The sequence below is a fragment of the Lagopus muta genome, chromosome 6 (assembly GCF_023343835.1).
Source record: "Lagopus muta isolate bLagMut1 chromosome 6, bLagMut1 primary, whole genome shotgun sequence".
Classification (NCBI taxonomy): domain Eukaryota; kingdom Metazoa; phylum Chordata; class Aves; order Galliformes; family Phasianidae; genus Lagopus; species Lagopus muta.
The window spans coordinates 17,634,786-17,651,359 of record NC_064438.1 but is presented as its reverse complement, the minus strand read 5'-3'; the positions used below and the strand labels follow the sequence as shown (position 1 = coordinate 17,651,359).

The 16,574-nt window shown below is 39.2% G+C and overlaps 1 protein-coding gene across 7 annotated transcripts in view; it reads right to left on the bottom strand.

Annotated features, from left to right (window-relative positions):
• ANO1 (anoctamin 1) overlaps positions 1-16,574 on the bottom strand; it is a 77,387-nt gene continuing 60,813 nt past the window's right edge. For 6 of the 7 annotated variants that reach the window (XM_048947347.1, XM_048947351.1, XM_048947345.1 and 3 more), the window contains 11 exons: positions 15,166-15,240; positions 14,226-14,427; positions 13,450-13,561; positions 12,719-12,776; positions 12,510-12,610; positions 11,901-12,046; positions 10,052-10,204; positions 9,225-9,277; positions 7,471-7,655; positions 5,549-5,654; positions 2-4,571 (listed from right to left, as the gene is read on the bottom strand). In XM_048947347.1, coding sequence (XP_048803304.1) covers positions 4,314-4,571; positions 5,549-5,654; positions 7,471-7,655; positions 9,225-9,277; positions 10,052-10,204; positions 11,901-12,046; positions 12,510-12,610; positions 12,719-12,776; positions 13,450-13,561; positions 14,226-14,427; positions 15,166-15,240 — 1,449 coding nt within the window. In that variant the 3' untranslated portion in view covers positions 2-4,313. Of the gene's footprint in view, positions 4,572-5,548; positions 5,655-7,470; positions 7,656-9,224; positions 9,278-10,051; positions 10,205-11,900; positions 12,047-12,509; positions 12,611-12,718; positions 12,777-13,449; positions 13,562-14,225; positions 14,428-15,165; positions 15,241-16,338; positions 16,417-16,574 lie in introns of all 7 variants that reach the window. The other variant, XM_048947352.1, reaches the window with a different exon arrangement.

The window sequence follows — 16,574 nt, the reverse complement described above, 5'->3', positions numbered from 1 at the left end:
AAAATAGAAACATATCTGTGCCTTGACTTGAGACTTATTCACCCTTAAGCTATTTAAGACTGCAAAATATTTGTAATATGGTATCTTAGAAACACAGTGACATCGAAATCCAGAAGATTCAGACTTGTACTGTCAACACAACAGAGTGCGTGTGATTTCCTCCTCAGATGTACCAACTGAAATTCTGCTTTTTCCACAAACTTTGGTTAGCAAAATGCAAACACTCTATTTTAGCAACAGTTCTACATAGCCACTTCCAGCTATAATCTTTCCTACTATTCTCTTTATCTGCAGCTTCTTGTCAAGACCTCTGCTCTTTGATAGAGATTTTCCTGTTTGATACACTGATTTGTTTTGTTTTAATCAAAAGACTTTTGTACTTAGAACTTTTTGGCAGAAGTATGTCAAGCACAGGTTTGCATGCAAACCATAGGAAGTCGTTCACAAGATGAATAGCTATCCCCTATGGCAGCTGCAAGTCACATCCAGCTGCTTTCAGTTATTCCTTGCTCACCTCCAGTTCCCTGCTTCTCTTTCTTCCCCCCCCCACCTCTTCCATTAAATCTGTATTAGCATAACTCTTCCCCAAATTTGCCATCAGTATAATCAGTATTTGTTACTACTTGCATCACAAATAGAAAAAAAAACACAGAACAAACACCAACCAACCTGTCAGGAATAGGAACAGAACTGCGGTGCAAATCTTTATGGAAGATATCTTCTATTTCACAAACTCAGCTCAACAGTTCTGTTTTTAAGAACCAGCGAAACCAAATCAGCTACCAAGCAGGCAGTGATATACCTGCTCCTACAAAAGTTACTTAGAACGATGAGAAGTATTATTTGACACAGGTTGTTGCTTAATTCAAAGATGCATCTTTTGAAGAAAAATAAGGTCTCACCTTTGTTTGGACAACAAACAAATCCAAGCACAACACGAACCAACTGCAGTTCTTGACAGTGTGGTACATAGTCCCTAAAAGCTTACAGCTTTTAGGAGTTGGTTTTCCCAGCCATTATCTCTGAATAGAATTCTTACCTACCAAATAAATTCAATTACAGTTAGAAGCATTAATATTTTCTGATAAAAAGGAAGAACTGGAATGAAGAATCATTCTTTTCCTTCTCACAGAAAAGTTAGAAAGGAGACTGGAAAAGGCAAGTGAGGTTCTATACCCGACTCTACTTGCACAAATCCCACAGTCCAATTAAAGTGGCCTACAGTGCAACTCCAGGCCTGCACTCAGGACACAGCCCAAGGAATCACTGAGTTTAATTCCTTCAGTTTACCATTTATATTTTCTTCTAATAACAAATACATTTTTCAACTTAAATGAACAAGCCAAGTAGTTGTTATGAGCTCATTTCAAAAGTCTTGGTGAAAACTCTTACAGTTTACATTCTGCTAAATGCCCAAGACTGACATCAAAAGAAAATTAAAGCTCCCAGGCTAAGATTTGTCACTGTGCATGCACCATCCATGTCAATGCTAGAAGCCAAATCTCTCTTTGTGCTTATGGAGACAGAAACACCTAAGGCAGGATGCATTAGAATTCCAAGTGGGGTTTGATGGCACTCTGACCCAAAGAACTACAGCAACCACAACACAAGACTTGCAATCTCAGTTGTCAAGAAGATGGCTATAAACAGAGAAGTCAATATCTGCAGAAAAACCACCTGCTTCTGGTCTCTGCAGTCTGAGTACGTAAGGAGCACTGCAGAGTGTCAACAATCCATTTTTTATGCAAACAAACACAAGTTACCATATTTCTCCAACCTAGCAGTACTTGCAGTTGCACTCAGAGCACAAGGAGGACTGGGAAGTGAGCCCACCCCACAGAAGCAGCTCTGGCACGTTTAAGTTTATTTCAAATAAATGCTCAAAGAAAAGAGAAAAAAAAAAAAAAAAGAAATAAAACAGATTTAGTATATATTTACTTTTCTTAAAAAAAGGATTCCATGAAAGTTTTATAGTTATCTAAGTAGTAATACAGTTTTTATATACAAAATTCCATTTCAAACAATTTACTGTACAAAAGAAAATATAAGCCACTGTTACTATTTCGATTTCAGCAAATAATGCAAATTTTTGATAAGTATGTGTTCAGGATATAGTTCTACCATTTACAGGAATGTCAGTATTAAGCTGGGAACTGTCAGATCAGTATTTACAGATGAAATTCCCTTAGAGGAAGTTCCATTAAATGTCTCTTCAGAATAGGTAGTTCACATTTAGCTTTCTTCAAGATCTTTCGGGCTACCACGGAATGAGAGAAAGCACACTTGTATAAGATTCACAGACAAAATTCTGCTTAATTTATTTGCACTTATTGCAGTCCACGGGCCTGACCTTGTAAATACTTACTGCCAGGCTTAATGCTTATAGTGTGAATAAATCAGGCAGGATTTGGCCCTGTTGGATTAAGCTATCATAAATTACAAATTTAAAAAATAGTGACATTCCTGCAAGTCAAAATACAACAGAAACAAGAGTTAACAAAATATAAGCCCTTTATTAATAAAAATCTTTGGTTGGATCAATATTTTAAATAAGCTTCAAGAATATTTGGTTAATACCATTTTCTTTCTTCCACATAATATCTTTTCTGGTGCCTTTTTTTGGACAGACTACAGAAAAATATCAAGTTTATCACATACTTTAAAACAAATAAATATATCAAAAGCTAGATATGGCTTTTTTTTCTTTTTTCTTTTTTTTCTTTTTTCTTTTTTTTTCTTTTTTAGTTCTGGCATTAATCTTTAAATTAGTTTGGCAAAGAACGAAGAAAAGAATAAAGAAACAACTACTGAAAACAGTCTTGACATTTGGTTTTGTAACAAACCATACAGTAGTTAGACTTTAAAGAAATCTTTACTTTTTATTTTATTCTTCAGTTTTATATTCATAATGCAAGCGCCATGGACAAGACAAAGCAATAAAAGAAATGAGGTTAATTGCACCAATATTATTTGGAAGTGCAGTTCATCATTTGACAAAGCAAAACTAGAATGTACTATGCTTAAAAAGAGTCGAACCGATGAGATTTAGATAGGCTTCATAAGGAAGGATTTTAGACTTCTGTTCAAGGAAGCTCCATGTATAAAAGATAGGGTATTTTAAGACAAAAGAGAAGTTATGTAACTAACTGTAGGTCTGGTCCTGCAGCCCCAGTGCAGGCTAAACTTCCCTTGAAGACATTGAGCGTACATGTTTTGGATTTACTCTTCCAGCATAGCCTCCAGGAAATGCCATTCAGCAGTACAAAGTCTGCAAGGGCAACCGGCTCCCTTCTCCTGCAGAGGACAGAGGGCTACAGAGAAAAACCTGACTAAGAAGGGGATGTGCTAAAACAAAGGGAAAAAGAGACTCCCCTCAGCAAGAATGGTGGCTGCATATCAGGCAGGGCAGTTGACTCATTGTAGCTCTACATGTGCTCATTAATTCAGGGCATTTACCAAAATGCTCCATAGTAATCGACCTGCTGGGAAGATCTCCAAAATTGTGCTGCTGCTGCTGCCTTGCTATGGGTGAGGAGCCTCTGGGGACCACTCCAACACAGGTGATGCAGCCTGGGGCACCGAGGTAGCTTCCACCACATCAGATATGCACTGGTAAGGAGGTCTTTTTCAGATCCATTTTCCTGATGCTTGTGAACAGAGCAATGCCCAGTGGAAGTCTCAGGCATGCAGCAGACAACCACATGTGCCCTAGGCATGTATTTGACCCTAAAACTCAATGGGAGCTTTGTTTCAGACCTGCAGGTTCAAACACAGATGTCTGCCAGCAGAGCTAAACCGTAACTTTGACAGCAAGTAAATCTGGTAAACTTTACATGGTTCCTCTCCTGCTAAAAGGAGGCACACTCTAATGCTGATTTTGCATATGCTTTTTAAAGTTTCCTGATAGAGCTACAAGCCTGGGGCTCCAAAAGTATTTTAAATTAGTAGTATTATCATTATTTAAAATTTAGCTTCAATGATTTAGTTATTATCCTAAGGTCAAATTCTCAGAGAATATCAAGACATACTAAGTACATCTTTATTAATGCACACCAATGTAAATAGTGTTATCTAATGATGAAATATAAAAATTCCCTGCATTACTGCTTGTGCAAAAGAAAAAAACAAAACACATTATCAGAAATAGAATATGGTCCTCCGTATTTGCAAGAAGAGCATTTCTCACAAAGATGGGAGCGAAATGGCAGCACATCCTTCAACATGCAGCAGGTTGTCCATTATTCAAGTCCTGCCCTTTATGTGATGGCTTATGTACCAGTGGAATGCCCCGACACAATCAACTCCATCCTCTTCTATACATCAACAGGATACGAGTGACAGGAGGACAAGCTCCCACTGTGGCTCAGGGAGAGTCTGGGGCTGTGATTGTTACAGTTTTCACCTTTTTTCTTGTCCTTGTCTTTCCAGGTTTCCATTTGCAGCTTCCCTTGCTCTTCTCTCATAAAGACCTCCACCATGAGAACCTTCTCTTTATGAATCTGCTGACTAATGTCCTTGGGAATGTCTGGGATAATCCAGTCAACAAAGTCACTCATAAACATGACCAAATTCTGAAAATGAAATTGTGAGAAAATGTCAGCCTGGGCAAATGAAAGGATGACTGTAGGGGAAGGGGTCATTTCACTGTAGCTGAGAAGGAAGAACAAAGAAAAGACAATATTTGAATTGGGCTCAACTGCATGCTATAAATGTGATGCTGAGCCAAATTTACCTCAATTTCCTGTTCATATTAGAAACAGTGAAAAATACCAGGTGCAGATCTTTATGATTTATCTACAAATATTGTTAGAGCCATTTGGAAATGAAAAGGAAATACTGGACCTGATGGAATTTTACATCAGCAAGGCAGAAGCAAATAAGGAGGAAGTAAAAATGATGAAAGTTGGCAAAAAAAAAAATATTAAAAAAAATCATGAAACATTTCTGATTTAAAATCTTGATTCCATGAAAGGGAAACCCTTCTCAAATGTTTCCCCCCAAAAAATAATAATTGAAACAAGATTAGGTAAGGTAGGATTAAAACACTTGTATCACAATAACCAGCTTGATTGTTGTGACTGAACGATGTAATTCAATGAAAAATTACCAGATTTTGCCATGCTGTTCAGACATGAAATAAAATACAACTGGGAAATCTTGGAAATTTCATTTCTTGGCTTGGTCTAGAAATTATTTTGGAGGAAATTTATGTTTCTTCACTGTAAACATCCTACTGGAAGGATGTAATTAGCAGCAGTCTTGTGCTCTCCCATTCACTAAGGTCATTAAGTTGTTTCTGCATCAAACCAATTAAGAGAATCACTGAGAATGAAGTAACCCTCTGCTGGGGGACATCTGGGACTGTATGGGAGGCAGATAGGTGAACAAGAATGGGCAAATTCCTTTGATTTTGCAAGAAACAGCTGTGAAGGAAGATACTTTCTTTGGCCTAATAACTATTTCTGAAGGTGGCTTGCTGTATTTAGCTAAAGAAATATGACAACTCTTTTTCCTTCTCATAGTAGAAGTGCCTGCAGTCATAACATACCTGGAAAACTATCACAAATGCTAGTCTTGCTGCTAGGACAGCCCAGAAATCCTTTGAAATGTCATACTTATTCTCAGACCAGGGGGGCTCTCGATAATCTTTGTACCTGCAAATAAACAAGACTCAGTAAATCAGTGATGTCATTCAGACGTTTTAGCACAACAAGGAGTTAACACTGAATGGCTGAACAGTAGGTCAAATAGTCTAAAGGAATGTTCACTTTTACAACATGGCTTTGTATTAACCTCTCACAAACAAGACACAGCTGAACCTCCCACAGCCTTTAAGTTTTATTCAAGATTAAAAGCCTTCAATCTTAATACCCCCTGATTATAAATAATATAAACTCTAATTACAGATAAAATAAACTGCATAAAGACAGCAAACAACACAGCTCAGTCTGGTTTCTTTGTTGTTGCTGTTGTTTGAAATAAGCTTGAAATTAAACTGCATTTGCAAACTTATTTTTCAGCCAATACTGATCTCAAGTCCATAATGTGTGCTGTGCTACGTGGCATTCTACTGGTTCATGATTGACAAAAGATCACTGCCAAAATATAGAGAGAACATGAAAATTTTCCCTTAGCTATAGCTTCAAAAAGAAATCTGTGAGCTAATCAATAATAACCTCTTAGGAACTGGACCAAGAAAAATACATTTAATTTAAAATATGGCATCTTGTTAATATTTAGGAAGAATTAGGAACCCCTGTTTTCAAGTGATTTAAAAATCCCTGGAATGTGGGAGAAATGGAAGAAAGAGGGTGGGATTAGAAAGTAGAAAACTGCCATTTTTACATTGGACTGTGACACTAATACACCCTAACACTTCTCTTCTGTAAGTTCTGTACTAAAAACATGTTTGCCTGCCTAATTTATCCTCTATACAAAGATCACCAGGAGGAAATTGTGAGAAATCAAAAATAAGCTAAGCTGATATATATGTAATTTTGGTTGGTCTCTCTTTCATCTCAGGGTGAATTTTCTGTTTAGCATTCATTCAGCATTCGATTTAGCATTCAGTGCAAGTTAATCTGCTATGTCAATATATAAAGAATAAATTGAAGATTAAAAAAAAAAACAAACTATAAATATTTTGTTTTTTTCCTGGTCAGTTTGTGTAATTTTTCAGTGTATCTATACTAGAATCATTTTTCTTTCTTTTTTCTTCCCTCCCCTAGTTTGTCTTCCTCCTTGCCACCATTTATCCCTGCTATTTAGTCTTTCAGTTTTGCTGTTCCAAATGCTTCCATTTGGCTTTCGTCCCTGGTTTATAAGGTTGAAAACATTTGTTTTGAAGACGATGCATATCTAAGGAAGCGTAGGCAAAGTATGCATTTCAGCATTTCAGAGCCAAACTGCTTGATAAGCTGAAATATGCAAACAATAATTTGCCTTTAGCAATGAAAATAGTATGTAGAAATTGTTACAGGCATGGATATTTCCTGCATAATCACAATTTGAGTGGGTCTTAAATTCCAGTGCAGATCAGGCTGCTATTACTGTCATCAGCAATTGCTACAGAAATTGGAGAAGTATACTGTGAAGTCACAGTCATCCAATTAGAAGGCTGTGATATAATACCATGATTGACATCATTTTATTCCCTTAAAATATCATTATGCTGTTTATCACTATTTATCTCCTTTCCTGAAAATACATTGTAACAAAAATCTTTGTAAAGACAAATTTGCTAATGCTACTCTCTGTTTCCCAAAATACGCAGTACTTCTTATTCAGGTCTTGTGGTTAATCTGTAAGGCAAGACTTTCAAGGTAATGGCTTGATTCAATATAAAAGACTACCAAGGTCCTCAAAAGGTGTTGACAATACAAGGGACCAAAGTCAACCCCAGGAATATTAGAGTTTGTCACATTCTTAGCTGGTAAAGCACTTAAAATTAGTTGTTACTCGAGAGAATACCTGCATATCTGAACCTCGTAGCCAAGTTCCATGGGGTCGTTTGGAGCTGTTCCTGCTTGAAAATCGCTGACATTAAAAGAGGATAGTGTATGGTTCACGAAGCCATGCATGGTGCCATTCTCACTGTACATATACAGGTACACGAGGCGTGGAATGAAGTCGGATGTGAATGAGATCACAAATGCCTAAGCCATAAGAGTAAAGAATGAGCGCAATATTCAGGCACTGTTTCAAGTTAACAACACACTCAACTATGTCTTGCTCACACAGCTTATACAAATAAGGGGCTGTCATATAGGGGTTGCTGCAGAAACAAGGTGGAGACTGCAGCGTACAGGCCCCTAAATAGAATATTAACTGCTGTAACAAAGTAGTATTTATTGCTGACACCTTCGAGTTGCAGGGCATAATATAGAGCAGTTCCACGTTGACTAAGATTTGTATGTGGTAACAATCTGAATTCCCCAGAACATGGAGCTGCTGCGTCCCAGTGTCAGGGCAAAGCAAAACACACTGCTGTTTCCTTGTGCCCCTATGACAACTTGACCCCTATGCATTTCATGAGGTCCAACTGATTTATTTACACGATTTCCTTTTCCATTCTGCAAACAACTTACAGTGAGTTGACTCTAAACTCTCACTGCACTGTGAAAGCCCATTAATTTTACATATTCTTTAGCTCCACTGGGGTAAAAGGATAAGCAGACTAAGCCAGTTTTATTTTTATGGTCACAAAAGTTCCACATTGTTTGGTTATTTTAAAAGGTTTTGTAAAAACGTCATACACAAAGTGCAGGACAGCCAAGTGAACGGACATCTTCATAACTCTCGCTGTTCTTATTTATCATTGTTGCAAAACATTTTCACTGGCACAAGTCACGTGGAACAAACACAGTACAAAATGTTTTACTTGTTCTGTGATAAAAAGGGACAGTGCATAGGTCAAAGAAGGAAAATAACACTGGATAATGATGAAGAGAGACTACAGGGGAGAAAAGAGAGAAACGGAGAAATTATTTCCAAAGGAAAAGGTGAGAAATGGTAAAGACAAACTAAGGCAGCGTCCCAGACGCCTACCAGAATGGTTTGGCCTTAAAAGAACAGACACCTGTTGGCAAAGCTAAGGGATTTCCACTCTGAATAATGGGAGAAAAGAGGAGAGCCCATGGATGTGTGGCTGTAAGCCCTGCACAGCTGCTATTGTGCTACATTAGAAACATGTTTTCAGCTTGTCGTTCAACTGTTCTTTTCATCTGTTGCCAGATGAAGGTGACAAAAGTGGACTTATATTTATTTAGGATATTAGAGATTAACATAATGGAAAGAAGGTGAGAGGGAACACAACTTTTCTGAAGAATCAAGATGATGTAAACTATGCCAACAAAAAGGTAGGCTGAAATTTTTCCAGTGGATAGGATATTCAGTGCTGAAGTAACTAAAAATATCTTCATCGATTATCAGTGCTATATCTGAGTGAGAGCATTGCATTTTGAGGCCAGGTTGTACTCAGATTTTCAGTTCTCCCTATTGTTCTGAATACTGAATTTTAGCCATTTTCTGTCCTCAGTGCACCACTGTGCAGAACTGTCTCAACTTTAAAGTAACCACTGGATCCGACTCTGTAATATTTTAGCAAAATTCTGAATCATTTATTTTCACTGAATTTGAGAGATTTAAGCTAAGATAAAACGAATGGAGCAGAATGGAGAAGCCAGCCTATTGAAGTAAGATTTTATTCATGCAGAATTACTTACATTTATTATGACAGCAAGCTTTCCTATCCCCCGGAGGATATTGTACCAGATTCCTAAGGAAAGAGACAAACATGTGAATGCTGTGCTGGTCATTAAAATTAGCTAAATTACATTTTTCAGATAACAGAGTTAGGATTGTACCAAACTAGAGTAATACAGAAATTAAAAAGAATATTTTGTAAGAGACTAATTTAAGGACCCATCAAGCAAAGTGATTCCGACTCTGTCTTCCAAAATTATGCTTAGGTACCTATTTCTTTAGAGGTTTTGAGGGAAGGGGAGGATTGGTCTGCTGCTGCTGTACGACTACAGAACTGGGTTCCAGCCAGGTCACCTGCTACACAACTAGGTTCCAGCACTTTTCCAGCTTCAGGAATGAGTTGGGATAAAAGCCCTTCCAGCAGGGATGAAGGGACATGTTTACCCACAGGCATTCAAGTCTTTTCTCATTCCCAAGTCTATTTCTCCAGTCCAGTCCAGAGTTACTAAACACAGAAATTTTTGCTTCTGCAAGAAAACTGCACTGCCAGGAAAAGCTGCTGGTGTGCAGAGCCACGTGAGATATTTTGCTACTGTATTGATCACTTTGCTTTGAAAAATGACACTGTTTACCTAATAAAATATTCATCTGGATTTAAAGCATTGGTCTTTCTATTTTGAAAGCAAAGCCTTGGTAAGTTATGACAGTTCACAGTTAAGCCACAGTATAATGTTTTGAATTGTCCTGTAAATGTCTTCCTGTTAATGAGACCAACTCAGCACAATAGCATCCTGCCATAAGTCCAGGAATAAACAAGCAGAGAGTGACAGCAGCAATGAGCACTTACCTATGTCCTTTGCTCTGACTGCTACTGGTCTCCTCAGCTCTGTAACAAATTTTTTTGCATCTAAACGGATTTCAATGATGTTGTTCAGCAAAGCAAACAGAGGCGCCAATGGGAAGGATGCGACAAACAAAGTTACAAATCCAAACTGAATAACTGAGAAGAAAAAAAGAATGTCAGTGGGCTGATTTGTATTTATCAAATGCATACACAGAGTCATAGAATATCCCAAGTTGGAAGGGACCTATAAGGATCATCGAGTCCAACTCCTGACTCTACACAAGACCACACAAAAATCTGATCATATTTTTAGACAGTTGTCCAGATGCTCCAACATCATCATGTCAGTGCTATTCCCCCAGATTCTAATAAGACAACACCTGCTGGGAGAATAAAGTGCATTTTCTTCATCATGTCCAGCAAGGCCAAATGACCACGGAAACAGGGGAATTCCTAGCTTCATCGCAGCAATGCCGACCCTGCTGCTCGCTGCCTCTGTGTCCCTCCAGCAAGGCAGGGGCAAGGGGATGCTGTGCTGCAGCAGGATGGAGTCCTGCTCCATGCAGGCCTCAACCGTGGGAGCTATCTGGAATGAGGAATGTGGGATGACAGCAGCTCTTCTGCCACCTGCTGCCTCCTGCGGCAGCATGAGCTCCCACATAGGATTGTCATGCTCCACATGGCAAGGCTTCAGCTCTCGCTAAGCCCATTGGAAACTCTTCTGAAGTTTATAAACCTTCTGCATGCCAGCCCACTCTCTCCGTGATTGTATGTGCCAGTTCTTTTGCTAGCTTTTGTGCTAGCTTTGTTCTTCAAATTGCATTCATCACCCATACTAATGCTTGCCCTCTCTGTGTACTTATGGAGAGAGATTTAAATCTCCCTTGAACTGTTGTTCCTCACCTCAAAGAAGCCAAGATCTTTTCCATGCTCTCCCAACCAACTCCCCCTTCCTCCAGCCACCCCCACAGCCTATCTGCCCCAGGTGAGGTTCTCCCTACAGAGCGGGCAACAAGAGCCCATATGGTGGCCTGGTGCTGTGCCCCTTATGGACTTCAGGAGGGACATGACCAATTCCTGTCTGTCCTGGACACAACTACTCTAAGTTATTCTAATTCACACTATATTAGCTAGGGAGGCCAATTTTTGGCATAAGCATGTTTCATAATTTTTTTCCATTATTTTTGTCTAGTCGTTCCTGAAAACACTACATAAAGTTGCTTGTCTAAGTCTGACACTTCAGGAATCTCTGACACTGTCAATAACAGCATTAAGAGGAATAGATTTCTCAGCTTCCCCAGGATTTTAAGGTGGAAAGAAAATGCAGCTTCTGGGCCTCAGTAATGCAGAGTGTGATGCCCAGTACTTAGATTCCATATCAATCACTCAAGATAACGCATTACTTGCAAAAAACAGTATACGTGACCTGTCAAGTTCAACCTGGCCTATGGTCAGATTTAAAAAAAATGGAACAAACCTGGTGTGAGAATAGACAGTGGAAACTCAAATCTGAATTAAACTGATATTTTTTTTTCCATGTAAGGTGCAACAAATGACACATCTGTCACCCAATCTCAGGTTTAATTATTTAACAGTAACATGTCGCATAGCTTAAAAGAAAATATCTAAAATATAGTGCTAAAGAAGGGATCACAATCACCAGATAGCATAATTCACCCCTGAAGCAGCCCATGACTGGCCAAAATATGCTACTGTCCTAATTCATACAGATCATACATTTAAGTTCTGCACCATATCCACTGTCCTCCAAACCTACAGTTCAAAAACCTCAGCTCCCATTCCATTCAGTTAGTATAATTCGCTTAAGACACCTTCTTTCCACATCACTCACTCATTTCCATATATTCAGGAGTAAGTCCAGAAAAAGGCTCCAGGTTATAGTCTACTTCATAACGCTGCTTTTTTTTAATGTGCTCTTCATGGTCCAAGGAGCGCCGACGCTTTAATTTCATGTATCTTATGAATTTCTTCATTTTTCTGGGGAAAATAGAAGCGATCCAGTTAGCATGCCACTCTGTGCACAATGCCCACTTTTCAGGTGGGTGGAGGAACAGTAAGTTTTTTTACATTAACAGACACAATGAGCTCTGTATCTACTTTAATATAAGCTATGCAAGAGCACAATATGCTAAAAAGAAGTACCAATACTCAGACGGTTATGGTTGAATCACGTTTGGAACTGCACCAACTGCTAGTTGGTAAGAAGATAATAGATTTCCTAACTCTTCAGACGTGCTCTGCCAGATTTAATGACAGCGATGCTGGTGCAGCTGCAGGACAGCAAGGACACAGCACTTGCTGTATGGCAGATAGAGGCTCACTGCACAGTACTTGCAGGTAGCCTGCAAACCACATTCATATCAAGGGGCTGTGAACACACAGTTTATTGGATACGCTGCAAAAGATGTGTTTGAGAGAGAAAAAAATTGTTGCTACTTACGGGATGCCAATCTCAAATAAATTGTTTTGAATCAGCTGCTTGCCCAACATGATGATGCTCAGCTGGATGCACAGCTCCATCAGGCAGCCACCCGGTGCACACTGCAGCAGACAGAGGGAAGGGAAATCAGGACACCTGTTCCACCTTTGTGACAAGGGAAGAGGGAGCTCACACGTGGTGTGAGCACAGGTAGGGTGAAATAGAATTACCTCTTCCATTCGGAAAGAATGGAAAATGTAGACGTAGTCTCCTGGACGTCCAACAAACCTAGAGTGCAAAAGTTAGAATTAAGAACTTCACATCGATTTCATACTTCTAGTATTTGATTCCTAAAGTAACTTGTGTGAAATGCTATGTCATTGAGCAGGGTCACTTAAAGACCAGTTCTAGAAAAAAGAAGGAAATCAATCCATCTTAGAAGTTTCTCAGTTTTTGTTTCAAGAAATAAGTCCTATGAACTGAGTGAGCAGCTCAGTACAAATGCAAGCCACATGCCCTACAACAGTATAGGTACATCTTGGCAGAAATCCTATAAGGTATATTAAAAAGGAGAAAAAACAAACGTAAAACAAAATGAGAGGGACAGGGAAGAAACATTTGAAAGTAAATTAGTGAGGTAAGGTTAGAAGAGGGGAGGCAATAAGCTGTGCAGGCTGAGCACCAGCTGTCCACCTCAGCCTTGTTCCCCAGGCGAGCTGCCTGCTGCCCAGCACCCCATGACACCTCAGCATTGCTCTCTCACTAAGAAATCATACTAGAGCCAGAACCTGACTACCCATAGGCACCGAACCTCATTGCTGTTGTCTTAACCAGAACATGTCCCGTGGTATCTTTACTGTCACCCACCCCAAGGAATCTTCCTTATCACCCAAGTCTTAAGCCTACTTCTGCTGTTTCAAGCAATGAACCAAAACTCTGAACAGACTTTTTTGTTACCTACCGGCCTTTGAAGAAAGCAACATAGAAGATGGGTGTGTAGGCATTGACAAATTTCAGAAGAAAAGCCTTAAAGATCAAACGCTCTTCAAAGTTCTTGTCAGTTTTTGGAACCTCTGGAACCAATGGGACACATGTAAGAAACATTAAGAAACTGCCTGACCTGGAACAATACATGACCTAATAAATACGGACTTTAGAAAGCATTCTCAGCCACCTTTTAAACAAAGAAAGGTAAAGTAAGATGGCCCTCAGGGAGGTCAGTGGTAAGCCCTCTGAAATCCTCCTGTTCAGCTTCATTGCAACAACTCCAGCATCTGGAGTTGCAACTGTCACATCCGGCTGACCTTCATGATAATCATTTGCAGGATGGAGAACTTAACTGAAAAGAATTCTGGACCTTTCATCAATCATGCTTTTTGGAATCATTTTATTTTTCTGCCTTGTTTTTCTTTGCATCCACAGTTTTCCATTACTTGAAATCTCTCATGCCAAATAAGCAAGAAAAAAGAAAGCAGTAACTGTGTGATAGAGAAGAGTCAATGTCAAGAGTAGGTACAGGAATTTAGCTGCATCTCTGTCACACATAACTGGATTAGCAATTAGACTTTAAAGCTGAATCCATCTAAGCTTTGGTATTTGTGACTAGTGAGAACTCAGGTCACCCACTCGAATTCCCTGGGTTTGCTCACTAGTTTGAAGTTAACCACGCAATGCAGTCCATCCAGTATTCTCATTTATAACTGCTCCAATAAAGACCACCTGAGGACTTGCACCTACCGATCTGAGTTAGCCACCTTGCTATGCAGCCATATACTTCATCCAGGAAGATGATGACAACCAAATTGATGATGACAGCGGTGGCAGTGACAGTGACCCTGACGCTGGACCGGCCCGATGGGGTTGCGCTGATTGCCAGTGCTGCAGCAGTGGAGATTCTGTATATTATGACTCCAAACACTATAGCGAATGTCAGCCCCACCTGCAAGTAAGAGCAGCACAGCCCCTTACAAAAGATGTAACTGTAAACACTTGGCATAAGACCTAGCCATGGCCTTACACATGAGGTCTATGGGCCATACCCCAAACCCAGAAATTGTGTTAAGGCTCCTAGTCACTGTAAGAACAGATTCGATTTTACTTGTCATTTGATCATCAAAATCTCCAGAAATATATCAATTAAGTCAGCCTGGTGTATTATACCTTTGGAAAGGACTTAAAAGCTTTTATCCAACTGCCGCTCTGTCTTGAATTATTATTTCCTTCAAAATTTGTTTTAAATGATGATGGCTTATTAACAACTGGGGAAAAAAAAAAAAAGAAAAAAGAAAAAAGAAGAAGAAATATGCCATTCTCTCCTTCCTGAGCACTTCCCAAGAGCATTTTCTGTGTGTTTTAAGCTTTGTCCCATCGATCATGGTGGTAATCCCCACCTCCATGCCCTCATTTTTCCCTTACCATGTTCAGACATACTTATTTCTTCAGTGGAAAGAGTAGTACTTCCACTTCCAAGAGCAGTGCTAAAGTAGTACTTCAAGCACTTCAATTTCTGTAAAAGTTTTTAAGTTACAAAAAACTAAAATGTTTGAATGTTTTTGCTGGGAAAAAGTTGTTGAGAACCACATTAATCTGACAAATGGTTTTATCAGCATTCTTATCTCTTCTGTTCTTTCTGATCACTCAGTAACATAAATTTCAGGCTTCGCCAAGTGATGCTTACCATGAAGATAATGCCAACAAAATTGGTCAAGTAGGCTGGAAAACGATCCTTCCATGTCAGCTTCTCTTTATCCGTCTAAAATTTGGGGAGGGGAAAGGGTACATTTACTAAAGATAGATCATGTAATTTTGTGCATGTGACAAAAACACAGAGGGAAAATAAAGGCTAACAAATACACACCCAGTTAGCAGATGCAAAGACACAGTGTTTACAGTTACAATTCCACACAGGCAAATTGTTTACTATCTAGGTTCAAATTGGTCAAGTGCCTGCATTGCGGATATAAATAAAACAGATTTTTCTGTGTACTTTTTGGAGGAAGCATGCAAATAGCCTGTCATAAACCATGATGTAAGATCTCTCCCACTGTTAAATATTTTATTTTCCCTTCCCTGGAAAAATCCTTCCTCTTCTTTCCTTCTCCATCTCCAGTCTGTATTTGCAGCTTTGCATTTACCCAACTGGTGCCACTGAAATACAGACTGTACCAAAAAGCTTCAGGATGAGCACACAGTTGACAGGGAAGTTCTTGCTCTGTGATGTGACCAACCTCAATTTGCTTCAATAGTAGCAAGTTTTAACTACGTGACCGTCCATGTGGTATCTGATGGACCAGGCTACTGGGAGTTAAGATGCACATGTGTAGTAGAGATGGTCTGCAGACTATCCTAAATCCCATCAACCATCTAGTAACTCTGCCACAGTGAATTTGGGGATGAAGATTTCATTTAGAGCAATATTGCTCATCAAGTCTTTCATGAACTTTCATGTCGGGAATTGTTTTTAAACACCAGAAAATAAACAACAAAGTAGCATTACAGAAGATGACGCACACATTTTAACGGACATAAAAATATTACTCAAAATTCTATTTCTATTCCATGCACGTTGCCTTAAGGAAGTGCAAGCAACTCTCTCAACACACAGCCCATGCTCCACTGCAAAACATAACCTCAATCCAGCACAGTACCCCTAAGGTTAGCCATGCAGTGCCATTCCGGATGCATAGAAACAGTGGCTAAAAGAGTGCTGAAGGAAACCGGGGAGGAAGGAAAAGAAACCCAAAACTGAATGTGAATATTAAACAAGAGTTCAACAGCCAAAAATAATTGATTTGTGTCTTCCATAATTACACATAATTTGAGCTTCCTCATAAGTTTGAATAAAAAGAACCAATTTCACCCCAGCCATGACTGTCTTAACTCTTTGTCTCCATTTGTTTGCTGCCTCTTCTGGAAAATACCGATGCTTCTGATGGCAATTAAAGGAAACAAAAAAGGATCGGGCAATACAGCATTACAAAGCACTGCTAAATTCATCTCTACAGTCTCTACTAACTGTATGCACTGCAGTTTAGCCACAAGTGAGCGCTCTGTTTGTGTTGCAGCCTAAGGTTAATAAAAAAATAA